The sequence below is a fragment of the Apostichopus japonicus genome, chromosome 8 (assembly GCF_037975245.1).
Source record: "Apostichopus japonicus isolate 1M-3 chromosome 8, ASM3797524v1, whole genome shotgun sequence".
Lineage (NCBI taxonomy): Eukaryota > Metazoa > Echinodermata > Holothuroidea > Aspidochirotida > Stichopodidae > Apostichopus > Apostichopus japonicus.
The window spans coordinates 40,744,413-40,763,209 of NC_092568.1; the positions used below are offsets into that span (position 1 = coordinate 40,744,413).

The following is an 18,797-nucleotide window of genomic DNA, read 5'->3' on the forward strand; positions in this document are numbered from 1 at the left end:
CAAGAATTTTCGGGCTTAGTCTGTTCGATATTTATGTTTTTAATTGAGGCGGATTAAAAAAGTTATACAAATTATGTAAATTAACCCTTTTGCTTTGATAATGTTTTTAAATAAGAGTGTTGAAATTGAAATTCATGCAGGGTGGTAGTGAAATTTAAGCACTAGTGGTTCCCGCCGGGCCTCTGTGACCTTGTTAGTGAGAAAACGACATGGTTATTGTGATGGTCGATGGAAATAAGTTTTACTGATGAACATAAACGTTTCGTCATTTGTAAAAAAGTTTTCATTTGATCGATCGATCTGGGGGGGGGGGGGTGCACCATAGCAAACTTTCCACTCAAGTCTAGGACATTTCGTTGCTTCCTTCCGTCTGCAGCTCCGACAACGGCATCGTTGAAGTTATCTACGGATGAACCTCCTCCATCGATGTGAGGTATCTGTGGAACCAGGGAGTTGCTATTGTTGTAGTGGGAAAATTAAACTCTGCGCAACAAAGCGAAATGAAGAAGTGTTCCACAAACATTTTGCGTTGTTTTACTCTCTGTCTATTTTATCCCTCAGTAGAAGTATCTTCATGGATTGTCGTTTCTTTATGTAAGAGTAATTTTGTATTTTTTACAAGAAATTTGTTTATCATATAAACTTTTCATTTCACTTTTACATAACTTCTTGGTTCTTTCATCTGATATATGAATATCGACTATCTGGGATTGATTTTATTCCTGACATTTTAAAATTCACGTAAAAAATTCAAAGTTAAGAAAAATTCACAAACGCTTGCGCTGTCACACGCAGTGTGTACAAATAAATGTAATTAAATATGTATATATATATATATATATATATATATATATATATATATATATATATATATATATATATATATTCATGCTGACATCAACGCTATATGGTTTCATTTTGTATCAATGAGACATCTAACATTTAAAAGAAATGTAGTAATACACAGTGTTACGTAATTGCTATGCCGTGCTAGTTCCTCTTTAGCAATAGCTTTAATTGAATTGAGTTAGTTTTATTCACTCCACCCAACGAGAAGGACGTCTACTCTTTACTATATATGTTGCCTTTATTATCTGTCAACGCCGTTCTACTTTGCCGAATTCGACATTGCGGCATTTTCCATTGCCGATCTGTTCTGTCCGTGTCTGCTTCCACGTGGTTTTTACTGTAGCATACTCAATGAATACATCTATGCTGCTTACTCTCTCTCTCTCTCGCTTGTTGAACTTACTTTCCGTCAATCCATTTACCAGGTTACCAGAGGTAGCTATGAATATATGAGGTTTTGCACATAATTGTGCCATTCTGAAGTTAGTTCAGTTCTTGTAAAATCATAGATGTTAATGGACATCCTTTTCATCCTTCTCCTCACCCTCCTCACTCTCTCCCTCCTTCCACACCCCATCGACCTGAGAACGATACCCTCATTCTCCTGTCACTCACTCCCCGTGTTGGCAAACAATCCAGTGTATTGTGTAGCAATGTATTCATGTAGAATAAAGTTATTGTATAAATGAACAAGAATCGAAACGAATAGGACTGTAAAAGTTGTTCCTTTTGGCTTAAACAGAGGATGTAAAGATAGATGAACGACGAATGACGATGATGGGTGGCGCAAATTCAAAACTGAGAACGAACAAATACTTACACGTCAAGAGTACGGTTATGGTACATAAGGGTGTTAGATATACTTTGCTTTAGTTTGAAACAATGTTACAAATTGAATTAAATTTAGATTGCGTATAGCACGGCATGTCACTCTTCGGATATTCAATTAATTAGAAACTTTTACTATGTGATGTCTAACTCGCAGACCAGAATGTTCAGCGAGTATGCGGTATCGAGAAGCTTGGAAGGCTTGTTTTCTCGGAAGTGACTAATGCTCTCATTCACTCAAATTATCATACTTTAAATGAAATGCTTTCGTTATTTTTGGTTATTCAGTGCCACATTTGGGTGTTTTCATTTTCATTTTTGAAGACTTGGGGCAAGTTAAGAATACCATAGAGTTGTCCTGCTTTACAGGAGTCGTTGTATCACACCAATAGTGTTATGGTGCCAATTACAAGCGAGCCTCAAATTGCATTTCGATGTATGCGCTTGTTCAGTCAGGAAAGGAAAACAATACAACAATCAATGTACCACCGTTGTCGGCCTATATGTGTGACTGGTAAATAGTTACTTGTAATATTGTAATAATGATCCATAGGATTTTATTTGGTTGGTACCTTGTATGTTTATTTGGTTTTGTTTTTTATTACTTCCACTTTCTATTTTCATAGCATGTTTTTTTTTAATGAGGGGGCAGAAGGGGTGGGGTTGCATTTGGTTTTGTTAATCCTTTTAAAAAATTTTAGTATCGTAGAAAGTCGCTACTAAGAAAATAAATGATAATGATATTTTTTTTATGACATCAGACAAAACTTGCTGAAATTTAAACTGACTTTTACCTCAAAGCCCGTTGTATACATTGTGAATAGCCGTCAGTTAATGTATGTGTGTTGAGCACTGTTCTTGCTCTTGTCTACATAGTGCACTATGACTATGTTAGTCAGTTGGTGGGGGCATCCAGAAGCAACAGAAGGCCCATTGAAGATCAAATCCGAAAAGAAAAAAATGAGTTAAAAAGTTGTTATTTTGTTGAAGTCATTGCCGGTAAACAATATTGCCAATGAAAGAGGCAGCTTCCGGTACTGGGTTAAGGTGAAGCACTCACCGACACCTAAAACATTCAGTTTGAAGTATATACGCCATAGCTTGGACATCATAATTAAGCTACACGTGTAAGCTCTAGAGGTAGTATAGTTCATAGGATATCCCTAAGATCAATGTTGCTTGCTCCACTAACTTACAGCACGTTTTACACTTTCATGTAGAAACCAAATGATTTTTACGGTGGCGAAGGAATGATTGTTTCAAATGAGGAGATGTGAATGCATCTGGCACCAGCAAATTGAGACAATGATTTGCAAATTTGGATTGTTGTGAATGCATTTGGCTAAGAAGAGTGAATGAACATAAATTTTATTTTTCACTCGGTCTCCCCCCCCCCCCCCTCATGGCCTGCACTTGTTCACGATTATCTTTCAGACAAAAACAAAATGATGACTCCTGTTGTTTTTTATTTTTAGGAACGTTTGCGGGTTACACCACCCCGCCACCCCCCCCCCCCCTTTATCGGTTCCGGATCGTCATTTATCTTTGTATTACTGACTGCAAGGTAGGCAGCGAAAACTGGTTTTCCTCTGAGATACTTCAGTTCTCAGGTGGTTACTCGTATCGGTGAAAAGCTATTCCGTTCGTGACTAACCAGAAATGGAGCTTATAAACTACCGCAGATATGACACAGATCACGTGTCTTAAACATTCTCTGTACTGCGCACGGTGTACGTCACCCATAGTAACAATAATAATAATAGTAATAACAACAACAAGAGCAGCTTCAAGTATCGCTGTCGTTCCTCCTTTTCCATGAACTCCGCATACGAATGTATAACAACCTCCTTATTTGTCATCAGCGTCGCAGACGTCGGGTATACGATTCCCTCTTATAAGATGAGACATTTACGCGCTTATCTAAAACGAGTCCCATAAATAAACCGTTTAATTAATTTCTGGACAATTTAAAGGCGATGAATGGCAATGACCTTTGACATCGTAAGTTTAAGCAGTATCTGAAGGCCAATCTGATATTGGAAGAGCATTGAAGTCAATTCTCTACGAGGAGACTAATTTCCAATGAAAAGGAAATGTCATATGTTTGTTTACGCTTCTAAGATTTTAATAATAAATTGGAAAGTCATGCGCACTCCCAAGAGATCTTTGTTACCTCAGTGAGAGAATTCTCCAACGATTCTCTATCGCTTACATTTGTTGTATAGTTCGGTGATCTTATTGAGTTTAAGTCAGTTTATTTCACAAGAATATGAATCAATCACCATTTTCAACAACGGATTTTACATGATTGGGTTGAATAACGTTTTAGATGGATTAAGGCGTCCCGTGGCTGAAACTGATGGCTTCGCAAATTTGTTGCAAACTGTCTGCAACTGTATATGCTAAAATCATATCCTCATAGCATTTTGTGTGAGTTATAGTGTGATTGACCAAACTAATACAAGTGACCAAATGAAGATTAAATGCTTAGCAATATTTTTTTTTATAGCAGTGCGGTATAATTAAAAGAGATATTGTCGACATTTTAAAATTTACCAAGTAGATTATTCAGCTCCAACGTAAGTAGTGAAGTGCTTAAATGAACGATTCACTAGAAACGACACCTTGCAAGGTGCATCTAAAGGTACTTGCAAGGCACCTACTACTCAATCGCAAGCTGTTGAGACCCCTCGGCTGATTCAAAATTCTTGAGCAGTTTTTTCAGCATGCCTGGGAGCCTCTTAGGGTATTTCTTCTTAATCTCTTCATGCTGCTTGCTTCGCCACTCATCGACGTAATTCTGGTCATCTGGCTTCTCTTGAATGCACTGCAGGTCGGTTCGAACTCCGGGAATCATGGCGTAAAATTCTTTGCAGCTTCCTTTTATCTCCACTGCTTTCCTTTTCATCATTGTGTAATGAAGCCGTTTTGTGTCTTCAACTGCCTTTTCCCCTTTGCTGTGGAAAGTAGTGAGCTCTTCCTTCATTATATTGAAGAAACCTGCAACAGCATTAAGCCCACCCAGGAAAGCGGAGAGTGCTGGAATTAGGGCATCGCTAACGATCATGATTGCTGCCTCATTGATGCTTAACTGCTTACCTTCCGCCACCGCATTAGCCAAGTCAGTTTCTGCGCTCATATTGAGAAGAGGGCTAGCAATTGCACCCACAATTGGAACAAACGCAAGTCCAAAGGCCCACGCCTTTGAGTTTGCAGCTTCTGCTTCCAGTTTTGCTTTCTTTTCCATGAGGGTTTTGTTAAGATCCTTAAGCTTAGAGATCAACACCTTCGCCTCATCCTGTCTCTGCTTGAGGGGAACCATCATCTCCTCGTGCATCCTTACTATCTCGGTGCAGCATTGCTGGTATCCGGTCACTTCTTCCAGGATATCAGGAAGACATTCTTTCCATTCGTCTAGTTCCAGCCCTTCATAGTACTCAAAGAACTCTTGGATGCATCTTACCACTTGAGTACACAGAGGCAAAACCCCTTTCACGTAGACGATGGCGTCTCGCCTCGTCTGATCACGGATTTCATTGATACCAGTGGCCTTGTTTGCATCAGAACCCACAGCATTCTCCGCATATAGAGATCTAAGACACAGTGAGAATATCCGCATGTTTTTCGGCAACTCTTGCAACTCAACGGAGAAACTATTCACATCTTCTGCGACGGACAACTGTAAGAGGAAAAAAAGAAAAAGGAAATAACTTGATGGCACGACAATGTAAAAAAAAAATCGAAAGTTTTGAAGGGAAAAAAGAAGAAAATGTCGGTATTACAAATTGAAATTTAAAGAAAAATTTCAAATGTCCAAAACAATGTCGAAATTTAACTACATTACTCGAAAATCTGAGGAAAACATGAATTAAATTTCAGATAAAAAAGACGAATTGTTTGGAAAAAGTGTCCCGTCTGGACCACCGCAGGATTTCAAAAGGGAACATTCTTCCGGCGAAGATCCGCAAACTGGCCACCGGTCTGCTCTCTCCGCCTCCCCCATTTGTAGATAGCTTCTTACTGTACGTCACTGATTACTCTTCCGACCCTCAAGTTCCTAAACACTGACTTAATTATCATTATGCAAGGATTTGCTAGGGCAACTCCCTGCAATATGTGTCCTCAGTAGGTGTAGCAGTTATTGTCACGTGACAAAACAAGAAAATTCCAAAATGCATTGAGGTTTCGATTGCTGCAACTTCTTGTTAAGATATCATGCTTATAGTGTCTACGAGTCCACAGGTTTTTTGCTGACTTGAAAAGACCATTGTATGTCACTAACTATAGAACATCAGCGACATTATAGCGACATTATAGAATATTTTGGAACAGAAACAAGATTTTGGACTTAGCTCTGGTTTGAACTGAATGACCTTGGTCTCATTTTCTTGTGAAATTGAAAAATGGAAATTGAAAAAATAATTGATGTAAAATAAAATTTCTCTGAAGTGGAATTCGAGTTTCTCGAAGTATTTCACGTTAGTAGAAATCAATTTCACATAAAGGGTGTGAAGACTCGCGCACAAAGAAACGTCTCATGCCGGTAGTCTGACCTAGTTTCGAGTGAGGTGTAACAGAAGTGTTAGACACCACCATCGATCCCAGAAAATACACACACAGCTTGCTACCGTCGGTGATTAGACACTAGTGTACAGTCAATACATACAGCTACGGTCAATTCCCACAACACAGTGTAATATAGCAGAGATGGACATCTCAGGTCTAAATAAAAGATAACAAGGTATCACGTGTTATTACTGTCTGCATTTTGTAGGGACAAGAAGGAAACTTCACTTGCAAGCAACGGAAAGTTAACTTTTTTCGCTGCACGCAGTTTGGGGCGAGTCTTCAATGCCTTTAAGTAAAATGACATTTCGCGTAAGTAGAATTCGATTTTACTTTAAAAGTGAAATTGGACAAGATTTGTCTCAAGTTAACTTAAGAATGCAATTAGACTTAAGTACAATTCAATTCCAGTAAAAGTACATAGCTGGTGGTTTTTCGACATCCTCTAATCCGTTCAAATAATTTATGTTACAATGAATCTTTACACGTGTACCTTTCCATTGACTTCAGCACTAACACTACGCCGATACGACACTCTGTCATGCTGTTATAATTAAAATGCCAATGAATTATGTAGTAGGAGGTTGCAAAACACTACTAAAACCAAATAATTGAGTTTCTTTACGTTTCCTATAGTCATCAAACCGACGAAAAATGTCGCAGGCTTTGGATTAATTTTGTAGGGGTTTCCCACCATCTGCATGCGAATATATGTTGAGCGCACTTCGAAACAAACACTTATAGGTATGGAACGCCAAAATATGGAACGCCGAAAGGGCAATGTATTATGTTGTTAACTTCTATGCTGTCTTTTATCATGTTGTTGTCTCTTTTGATGATTTTGTCTCCTTAAGCGTTGTGGTCTCCTTTGATGTTGTTGTCTCCTTTGATGTTGTTGTCTCCTTTTTAAAAGAGATATATGTGGTCAAGTTACAGGTACGGACCTATCCTAACGTTACGTATATAGTATATAGCCTTTATTAGTATAACCATAGTAGTATTTAGTATATTATTGTTAATATTAATATTAGTTTAGGTGCAACTGCAAGGAATGCGAGCCATAGTGGGTTTTGCTATCCCATTACTGTTCATGCCTCATGAGCCATTGTGGTGATTGGGGGAGGGGTCTAAAAATTATAACAGTAACATTATGCTTAAGTTGCTTTTTTCAAACTGACAATTTATCTGCTAAGCACGGACCTTGTATAAATTATGTAGGTCAATAGAATGTAGGCTCTTATTACTATAAGCAGTTGGTTAGGCCTCATCTGGACTGGAATAGTACAGTAGCCTTGTAGGCATATGCTTAGATTTGAAGGGTTGCACCCTATGTATTGCCAAGGATAAGAATTAGGCCTACTTGAGAAGGTCCAGAGGAGCTTGAGCAACTAGGTTGATTAGATCCTTAAAGGTAGTCTGTATAGGCCCCAAATTATAGCACGCTATAATTGTTAGCAGGTTTTCAAAAAGTACTTTCCTGGAGGTCTTTACTCTCCAAATTGTTTTCAGACATTTTAAGAAACACACAAGGGAAATTTCCTCGAAGGTTCAAACAGTTTAAGAATTTTGACTAGGGTTGACCATATTTGAATATCTAGCATATTTGGGGCCAATACAGCATACCTTTAAATAACGTTCCGTATCATAGGAGGCATGCTGCTGTGCTTTGTTTTATATTTTTATGGTATAAACAGATACCAAGGGTTTCACGATTTGACCTCTGATGACCCAAATGACCTTTGGCCTCCACCAAAAACAATAGGCTTCTTTAACCTAATGTGGTACTTCCATACACTACATTAGAGCCAAGCTTCCAGTATTGAGATATCGTGATTACAAGGTTTTCACAATTTGACCCTTGTGACCCCAAATGACCATTAACCTCCACCAAAACAATAGGCTTCTTGTACTAAATGTGGTACTTCTACACACTATATATGAAACTGGTCTGACTTTCCCTCTTGAGATACTTCCATACACTACATTAGAGCCAAGCTTCCAGTATTGAGATATCGTGATTACAAGGTTTTCACAATTTGACCCTTGTGACCCCAAATGACCATTAACCTCCACCAAAAACAATAGGCTTCTTGTACTAAATGTGGTACTTCTACACACTATATATGAAACTGGTCTGACTTTCCCTCTTGAGATACTTCCATACACTACATTAGAGCCAAGCTTTCAGTATTGAGATATCGTGATTACAAGGTTTTCACAATTTGACCCTTGTGACCCCAAATGACCTTTGCCCTCCACCAAAAACACTAGGCTTCTTTTACACAACGTGGTACTCTTAAGCACCAAATATGAGGTCTGCCCATGATTCCCTTCTTGAGATATCACGCGTACGAGGTTTTCACAATTTGACCTTTGACCTCCATCATAAACAATAAGGCGTCGTCACACTCACAGTAGTAAACCGCACCGGTGTGAAGTTAGATACTTATTCCCCGTTCCTCGTTCGACATTCGCGAATGAGTAACTGCTACCGATTCAGTTACGTTCAACATATGGTCGTGGAAAGAGGTTTATCTATGGCCCATGGGTCATATGAACTCCGATCACTATGTAGAAGGGTACCATAATGCATCTTGCCCGGTCCAAATAGTTTTTGACCAACTAAAATGACCAGTACTTCATCAGCTCTTAAATTAATGTAAAAAAATTACTTTAGGCCCTAATCAAGACTAGCACGCCTTGGACCACCTTACCAATGGGTCATATGAATTCTTAACACATTGTAGAAGGATACCATAATGCGTCTTGCCCGGTCCAAAGAGTGCTTGACCAATTAAAATGACCATTAAATCAACATTTTTTTAAAATAAATGTAACGGGAACTGAAATAAAAACATTTGGGCCCTAATCAAATCCAGCACGCCTTGGACAGCCCAACCAATGGGTCGTGGGAAGTCTGAGGACCTTGTAGAAGGGTAACATAATTCGTCTTGCCCGGTCCAAAGAGTGCTTGACCAATTAAACTGACCATGAAATCATTACTTCATCATCGAGTGTAACGGGACCACGAAAAAGCTTTGGGCCCTAATCCATGCAGCACGCTTTGGACCACCAAACCGATGGTTAACATGAACTCTAAGGACATTGTAGAAGAGTACCATAATGCGTCTTGCCCGGTCCAAAGCGTGCTTGACCAATTAAACTGACCATTAAATCATTACTTCATCATCGAGTGTAACGGGACCACGAAAAAGCTTTGGGCCCTAATCCATGCAGCACGCTTTGGACCACCAAACCGATGGTTAACATGAACTCTAAGGATATTGTAGAAGAGTACCATAATGCGTCTTGCCCGGTCCAAAGCGTGCTTGACCAATTAAACTGACCATTAAATCATTACTTCATCATCGAGTGTAACGGGACCACGAAAAAGCTTTGGGCCCTAATCCATGCAGCACGCTTTGGACCACCAAACCGATGGTTAACATGAACTCTAAGGACATTGTAGAAGAGTACCATAATGCGTCTTGCCCGGTCCAAAGCGTGCTTGACCAATTAAACTGACCATTAAATCATTACTTCATCATCGAGTGTAACGAGACCACGAAAAAGCTTTGGGCCCTCATCCATGCAGCACGCTTTGGACCACCAAACCGATGGTTAACATGAACTCTAAGGACATTGCAGAAGAGTACCATAATGCGTCTTGCCCGGTCCAAAGAGTGCTTGACCAATTAAACTGACCATGAAATCATTACTTCATCATCGAGTGTAACGGGACCACGAAAAAGCTTTGGGCCCTAATCCATGCAGCACGCTTTGGACCACCAAACCGATGGTTAACATGAACTCTAAGGACATTGTAGAAGAGTACCATAATGCGTCTTGCCCGGTCCAAAGCGTGCTTGACCAATTTCGATGACCATGAAATCATTACTACATCATCGAGTGTAACGGGTCCACGAAAAAGCTTTGGGCTCTCATCCATGCAGCACGCTTTGGACCACCAAACCGATGGTTAACATGAACTCTAAGGACATTGTAGAAGAGTACCATAATGCGTCTTGCCCGGTCCAAAGCGTGCTTGACCAATTAAACTGACCATTAAATCATTACTTCATCATCGAGTGTAACGGGACCACGAAAAAGCTTTGGGCCCTAATCCATGCAGCACGCTTTGGACCACCAAACCGATGGTTAACATGAACTCTAAGGACATTGTAGAAGAGTACCATAATGCGTCTTGCCCGGTCCAAAGCGTGCTTGACCAATTAAACTGACCATTAAATCATTACTTCATCATCGAGTGTAACGGGACCACGAAAAAGCTTTGGGCCCTCATCCATGCAGCACGCTTTGGACCACCAAACCGATGGTTAACATGAACTCTAAGGACATTGTAGAAGAGTACCATAATGCGTCTTGCCCGGTCCAAAGCGTGCTTGACTAATTAAACTGACCATTAAATCATTACTACATCATCGAGTGTAACGGGACCACGAAAAAGCTTTGGGCCCTCATCCATGCAACACGCCTCGGACCACCTAACCAATCGGTAACATGTACTCTAAAGACATTGTAGAATAGTACCATAATGCGTCTTGCCCGGTCCAAAGAGTGCTTGACCAATTAAACTGACCATTAAATCATTACTTATTAAATGAGTGCAAAGGGACCACGAAAAAGCTTTGGGCCCTCATCCATGCAGCACGCCTTGGACCACCTAACCAACCGGTAACATGTACTCTAAAGACATTGTAAAAGAGTACCATAATGCGTCTTGCCCGGTCCAAAGCGTGCTTGACCAATTTAAATGACCACTAAATCATTACTACATCATCGAGTGTAACGGGACCACGAAAAAGCTTTGGGCCCTAATCCATGCAGCACGCCTTGGACCACCTAACCAATCGGTAACATGTACTCTAAAGGCATTGTAGAATAGTACCATAATGCGTCTTGCCCGGTCCAAAGAGTGCTTGACCAATTTAAATGACCACTAAATCATTAATACATCATCGAGTGTAACGGGACCACGAAAAAGCTTTGGGCCCTCATCCATGCAGCACGCCTTGGACCACCTAACCAATCGGTAACATGTACTCTAAAGGCATTGTAGAATAGTACCATAATGCGTCTTGCCCGGTCCAAAGAGTGCTTGACCAATTTAAATGACCACTAAATCATTACTACATCATCGAGTGTAACGGGACCACGAAAAAGCTTTGGGCCCTCATCCATGCAGCACGCCTTGGACCACCTAACCAATCGGTAACATGTACTCTAAAGACATTGTAGAATAGTACCATAATGCGTCTTGCCCGGTCCAAAGAGTGCTTGACCAATTTAAATGACCACTAAATCATTACTTCATCATCGAGTGTAACAGGACCACGAAAAAGCTTTGGGCCCTCATCCATGCAGCACGCCTTGGACCACCTAACCAATCGGTAACATGTACTCTAAAGACATTGTAGAATAGTACCATAATGCGTCTTGCCCGGTCCAAAGAGTGCTTGACCAATTAAACTGACCTTTAAATCATTACTTATTAAATGAGTGCAAAGGGACCACGAAAAAACTTTGGGCCCTAATCCATGCAGCACGGTTTGGACCACCTAACCAATCGGTAACTTGTACTCTAAGGACATTGTAGAAGAGTACCATAATGCGTCTTGCCCGGTCCAAAGAGTGCTTGACTAATTTAAATGACCACTAAATCATTACTTCTTCAATGAGTGTAAAGGGACCACGAAAAAGCTTTGGGCCCCAATGAAGACCAGCACGCCTTGGACCACCTAACCAATAGGTCACAGGAAGTCCAAGAACATTGTAGAACGGTACCATGATGCGTCTTGCCCGGTCCAAAGAGTGCTTGACCAATTTAAATGACCACTAAATCATTACTTCGTTAATGAATGTTAATGGACCTGCAAATATGTTTAGGCCCTTGTGAAGACCAGCACGCCTCGGACCACCCAACCAATTGGTCTTATGAATTCTTAGGACATTGTTGAAGAGTTCCATAATGCGTCTTACCCGGTCCAAAGAGTATTTGACCAATACAAACGACTAATGCACAATCATTATCCAGTAGATTCATCAATATCTTCTTTTTTGAATTTCAACTCTACGTCTGTACCAGTGTGGTGATACAAAACAAAAGCAACACCTTTGGCGCGCAAGTTTAATGCTTATTGGTGCTTTACAATCATCAGCATACAAAGTTTCCTTCCCATTCCGGAGAAACACACGCGCACTCTTCTTTTTTTTTGGGGGGGGGGAGGGCCTTAGCGCAACTACATTTTCAGAATGAAGTGATTTCTGTAGACTGGCAACGAACTGAAAACGTTTTTGTTTTAATTATTCGTTTATAGAACTTAATTTTATTTCTTTTATTCATTTCACCCGTCAACCGTTCACATATTTACAGATTTAAAGAACAAAGAAGTGTTCTTGCCTCTCTTCTTGAAAGTGGTTTTGAACGTTTTAACCCCCTTCGTAGATTCTGAAAGATTCCACTGCTACATTCTAGAGCTGACCATGGAGCTATAAACAGACAATCAGTCATCTCGGGTCAAGCGGAGATAAACTGACTTTAATAGTTTATTTAGCAAAATAGTCTTCAAGTGAAATAGGTCTACCAAGACATATATTTTATGCCGAAATCCCTTTCTGATTTATTTATGATCTCCATTAGCCATAGTTGGTAATGAACCATCCAAGTTACCCTATAGTGGCATTCTATGCATTTTGATTTTATCGTGTTCCCATGCATGTGCTTGTTCTTTCTCTTAGCGATTTTTCAATAGAAAGTTTCTCTTGGAGTGTAGAAGGCAGATCCACCATAAGAAGTCTAACTGGGTTTATTCCAACTAAACATAGACCAGAGTTAGTGTGATTTTTTAGTTGATTTCCTTTCATTCAGTTCTACCTAATTATTAATTATAACGTCCATAATCTAGCCAGGGACGTCGCTAGAGGGGGGTGTGGGGTGTCTCATCCCCAACCCCCCCCCCCCCAATCTTGGTAAAACTGACGAAAGTTGGAAACATTTTGTGCGACAGTCGGAATTTCCGACTGTCGCACTCGAATTTTTCCGACTTGCGCACTCGAATTTTCAAATATTCTTGTAGTGACCTAAAATTTTAGGTCAAAATTGACCTTGAATCAGTCATATTTGCTACGATTTCCTTGTCACAATCAGAAATTGTATGTCGCGATCTTTATACTCCACCATACAAAACTTCGTATGATTTTGAATACTCTAAAAAAAATGCCTAATAGAACTTCTGCACAACATATACTATTAAAACGCTCAATGCTAATCTACGGAAGCTTAAAAATGCCATCAACATAAGAAAAACTTTGCCCCATAAGGTGAAATTTTTCTGTAAATTGTTTAGATAACAAGATAAAATGTTATCAAAAAACAGAAAAATGTTGCATTGCTTACTTGCTTTAAATGAGTAATTGAACAATTTTGTGAAAAATGTTTAATTGAAAACTAATCAAATCTCGTCAATTAGTCATTTTTTGCTGCAAAATGTTCATTTGTTTACTTCATTCCATAAGAACAATTGAAAAACTTTTCTGAGAAATGTTTAATTGACAACTTATCTTATCTCGTCAATTGGACATTTTTGGCAAAATGTTCAATTGTTCACTTCATTCCAATTGAGCAATTGAAAAAATTTCTGCAAAATGTTTAATTGACAACTTATCGTATAACGTCAACTCAACATTTTTCTGCAAAATGTTTAATTGTTCACATCATTCCAAATGCTCAGTTGGAATGAAGTGAACAATGTTTTTTTTATTCATGTGAGTGATAAATAGCCCCACCCCCACCCCCAAGAAAATAATATTAAGCCCGCTAGGAAAAAGCACTGTATTTTTGGGTAATTCACTATGTCGTCGAATATAATTTTCGAAAAAAAGTTTCCCCTTTGTTACATTAACATAGCTTTTTTAGTCAGTAGTCTATGTAGCTTATCAAGCAGATAACTTGTACTCAGTTGCTTACTCGCTTAACCAGAGTGATTGATAAGTTTGTAAAGTGAGGGCCAGTGGTACAAATGTACCTAGAAAAGTTTGGAACAAAAGTGCAGTCGCGAAAGATAGGGTGTCTGACTGACACTGACCGTATCGTTGACGAGTATAGTGCGGGGGGGGGGGGGGGGTACAAGGCAGCAGTCGGAATTTTCTGGCTCCAAAACCCATCCAGTTGGAATTTCAGCCACTTAACCCCCAATCATCATGCATTAGTTACGTCCCTGTATCTAGCTATACAAATTTTACACAATACACAAAACACATTCAATCCATTAGCAAAAGTGCTAGATTTAAGGTCAATTTCGCGTTTGTTAATTTAAGTCAAAAATACACTTTCTAATCACTTACAATTGTATTTAATGTATTAATTCTTCGGTAAATATCAATTAGGCTATATGCTGAGTCAATTATGGAAGTATAGGAGTCAAGAGAAATATTACATGCTTAATATCCACACCCCCCCCCCCCCACCCCTCCCCATTTATTCTCTGATTGGATTGAAATGTACTTGCAGAAGAAAAATTTTCATGCCAAATTACTTTAATCTGGTAGAATTGATACACTTTTACCAATCTATGTGCAAAGATGTTCCATACACTATTACTCAATACTTCATAAGATAAATTTGAAGGAGCGGAATAAAGGACCATGCGTTCTGATTGTAATTGAATGATTCATTCAGGATGTTTCCTAGAAGTTTTCTCTCGTAAAAGAGCGCTTGAACATTAGGCTCGAACTAATTGATACCGATGTACGAGCTGACTGCCTACCGTCATTTAACGTCCATGGAATACCTTTAAAAGGCTGAGAGTTCATATTTATCATAGCGTGATTGCTCCCTTGCGTCGAACCATTAAAATTGATAGATAACTGAAATAATCTGCAGCATGTTGACAGTTTAACTGCTTTTTTGCATTTGTTTTCCCAAATGAATGAAATATCGGAATATCTTTCCTTCTACGAATGTCTCTGACCCACGTTAGGAGAGTTAAAGTGATATTGTTCAATGTTTGCACGTTACTGCATGTACCATTAATTCATGGTACTTGGTAGGCCTATATAGGGGATGGTTTATTTCTTTGATTGTTTCTCCGGCTGTAAGCTTCATAAGCTTCATTGGGCTATCATGACAGTGCAAGCCTGCTACAAGCCTGCTACAACCTTGCTACGGCCTTGCTACAGCCATAGAAAGATGCTGTCGCTTTATGCCATCGTGTTCAAATATCTGCCACATTGCAATTTTTCCCTTTTGATTAGGCTGAAATTTCGTAAGTGATTTGAGTAAGTTAAAGTGTTATATGCTAACATATCGATGAATTCGGAAGTCATTTAGAGGCTTTTTTAAATTGTAAAACTTTCCGACAGAATTTGGCCATGTATATAGACATTCTGCCATTAATTGGAATGCACTTAAAACGAGTTCTCTCTTTTTCATTTCTTGAGGGTCCAAAGTGCAATTTGTAATGCTACCGGTTGACACTAAACGCACGATACATAACATATGAGATGGACACTCATTTAAGAAGTGATGATGTAGTGGTCATTTAAATTGGTCAAGCACACATTGGACCTGGCAAGACGTATTATGGTACTCTTCTACACTGTCTTAAAAAATCATATGACCCATCGGTTAGGTGGTCCAAGGCGTTCTGGTCTGGATTAGGGCCCAAAGCTTTTTCGTGGACCCTTTTCACTCATTAAAGAAGCAATGATTTAGTGGTCATTTAAATTGGTCAAGCACGCTTTGGACCGGGCAAGACGCATTATGGTACTCTTCTACAATGTCCTTAGAGTTCATGTTAACCATCGGTTTGGTGGTCCAAAGCGTGCTGCATGGATTAGGGCCCAAAGCTTTTTCGTGGTCCCGTTACACTCGATGATGAAGTAATGATTTCATGGTCAGTTTAATTGGTCAAGCACTCTTTGGACCGGGCAAGACGCACTATGGTACTCTTCTACAATGTCCTTAGAGTTCATGTTAACCATCGGTTTGGTGGTCCAAAGCGTGCTGCATGGATTAGGGCCCAAAGCTTTTTCGTGGTCCCGTTACACTCGATGATGAAGTAATGATTTAATGGTCATCGAAATTGGTCAAGCACGCTTTGGACCGGGCAAGACGCATTATGGTACTATTCTTCAATGTCCTTAGAGTTCATGTTAACCATCGGTTTGGTGGTCCAAAGCGTGCTGCATGGATTAGGGCCCAAAGTTTTTTCGTGGTCCCGTTACACTCGATGATGAAGTAATGATTTAATGGTCAGTTTAATTGGTCAAGCACGCTTTGGACCGGGCAAGACGCATTATGGTACTCTTCTACAATGTCCTTAGAGTTCATGTTAACCATCGGTTTGGTGGTCCAAAGCGTGCTGCATGGATGAGGGCCCAAAGCTTTTTCGTGGTCCCGTTACACTCGATGATGAAGTAATGATTTAATGGTCATCGAAATTGGTCAAGCACGCTTTGGACCGGGCAAGACGCATTATGGTACTCTTCTACAATGTCCTTAGAGTTCATGTTAACCATCGGTTTGGTGGTCCAAAGCGTGCTGCATGGATTAAGGCCCAAAGCTTTTTCGTGGTCCCGTTACACTCGATGATGAAGTAATGATTTCATGGTCAGTTTAATTGGTCAAGCACTCTTTGGACCGGGCAAGACGCATTATGGTACTCTTCTACAATGTCCTTAGAGTTCATGTTAACCATCGGTTTGGTGGTCCAAAGCGTGCTGCATGGATTAGGGCCCAAAGCTTTTTCGTGGTCCCGTTACACTCGATGATGAAGTAATGATTTAATGGTCAGTTTAATTGGTCAAGCACGCATTGGACCGGGCAAGACGCATTATGGTACTCTTCTACAATGTCCTTAGAGTTCATGTTAACCATCGGTTTGGTGGTCCAAAGCGTGCTGCATGGATTAGGGCCCAAAGCTTTTTCGTGGTCCCGTTACACTCGATGATGAAGTAATGATTTAATGGTCATCGAAATTGGTCAAGCACGCTTTGGACCGGGCAAGACGCATTATGGTACTATTCTTCAATGTCCTTAGAGTTCATGTTAACCATCGGTTTGGTGGTCCAAAGCGTGCTGCATGGATTAGGGCCCAAAGATTTTTCGTGGTCCCGTTACACTCGATGATGAAGTAATGATTTAATGGTCAGTTTAATTGTTCAAGCACGCTTTGGACCGGGCAAGACGCACTATGGTACTCTTCTACAATGTCCTTAGAGTTCATGTTAACCATCGGTTTGGTGGTCCAAAGCGTGCTGCATGGATTAGGGCCCAAAGCTTTTTCGTGGTCCCGTTACACTCGATGATGAAGTAATGATTTAATGGTCAGTTTAATTGGTCAAGCACGCTTTGGACCGGGCAAGACGCATTATGGTACTCTTCTACAATGTCCTTAGAGTTCATGTTAACCATCGGTTTGGTGGTCCAAAGCGTGCTGCATGGATTAGGGCCCAAAGCTTTTTCGTGGTCCCGTTACACTCGATGATGAAGTAATGATTTAATGGTCAGTTTAATTGGTCAAGCACTCTTTGGACCGGGCAAGACGCATTATGTTACCCTTCTACAAGGTCCTCAGATTTCCCACGACCCATTGGTTGGGCTGTCTAAGGCGTGCTGGATTTGATTAGGGCCCAAATGTTTTTATTTCAGTTCCCGTTACATTTATTTTAAAAAAAATGTTGATTTAATGGTCATTTTAATTGGTCAAGCACTCTTTGGACCGGGCAAGACGCATTATGGTATCCTTCTACAATGTGTTAAGAATTCATATGACCCATTGGTAAGGTGGTCCAAGGCGTACTAGTCTTGATTAGGGCCTAAAGTAATTTTTTTACATTAATTTAAGAGCTGATGAAGTACTGGTCATTTTAGTTGGTCAAAAACTATTTGGACCGGGCAAGATGCATTATGCAGGTGCGTATCCAGGGGGGGCGTTGGGGGCGCGCGCCCCCCGGGTAAGAAAAAGAGGAGAGAAAAAAAAGAGAAGAAAAAAGGAAAAAAGAGGGGAAAAAAGAGGAGGAGAGGAAGGAAGGGAAAAGAAAAAGAAGAAAGAGAGAAAAGGGAGAAAAGGAGGGAGGAAAAGAAAAACGCGAAGGCACCGGGAAGAGAAAGAGAAACAGTGACATCATTACAGCGCTGAAGGGTAGCCAGTGACGGATCAATGATTTCGAAAAAGTGTGACTCACCCTACCCCTTACACCGACAACTCCATTTTTTGACGTTTCCATTTTCCTCTCTCACTAATGATCTATATATATACTATATATGGTCTATCATAACGCGTGTGTAGAATTGTGCTATGAAACCAACTGTGGCTGGTCTCGAACTCGACCGTGTCGTCGGGGAACATGACGCATTTTGGGATGGGGGCGACCGCCCGCCCCCCCCCCATTCAGCATTTTTTTTAAATGATATCGCTAAGTAATTTCAAAATAGAAAGTGCTTAGATGCAACTTACAAGGGAAGTGTCATTTCCAGCGATCTGGGAGACCAAAATTTGCTTGTACGCTTCGCGCTAACAAATGGTCCTGGG

At 40.2% G+C, this 18,797-nt stretch overlaps 1 protein-coding gene across 1 annotated transcript in view; it reads right to left on the reverse strand.

The window, feature by feature from the left end:
* Positions 1 to 524: 524 nt before the first annotated feature.
* LOC139972021 (uncharacterized) overlaps positions 525 to 18,797 on the reverse strand; it is a 28,378-nt gene continuing 10,105 nt past the window's right edge. The window contains exon 2 of the mRNA XM_071978882.1: positions 525 to 5,356. Coding sequence (XP_071834983.1) covers positions 4,340 to 5,356 — 1,017 coding nt within the window. The 3' untranslated portion in view covers positions 525 to 4,339. The remainder of the gene's footprint in view (positions 5,357 to 18,797) is intronic.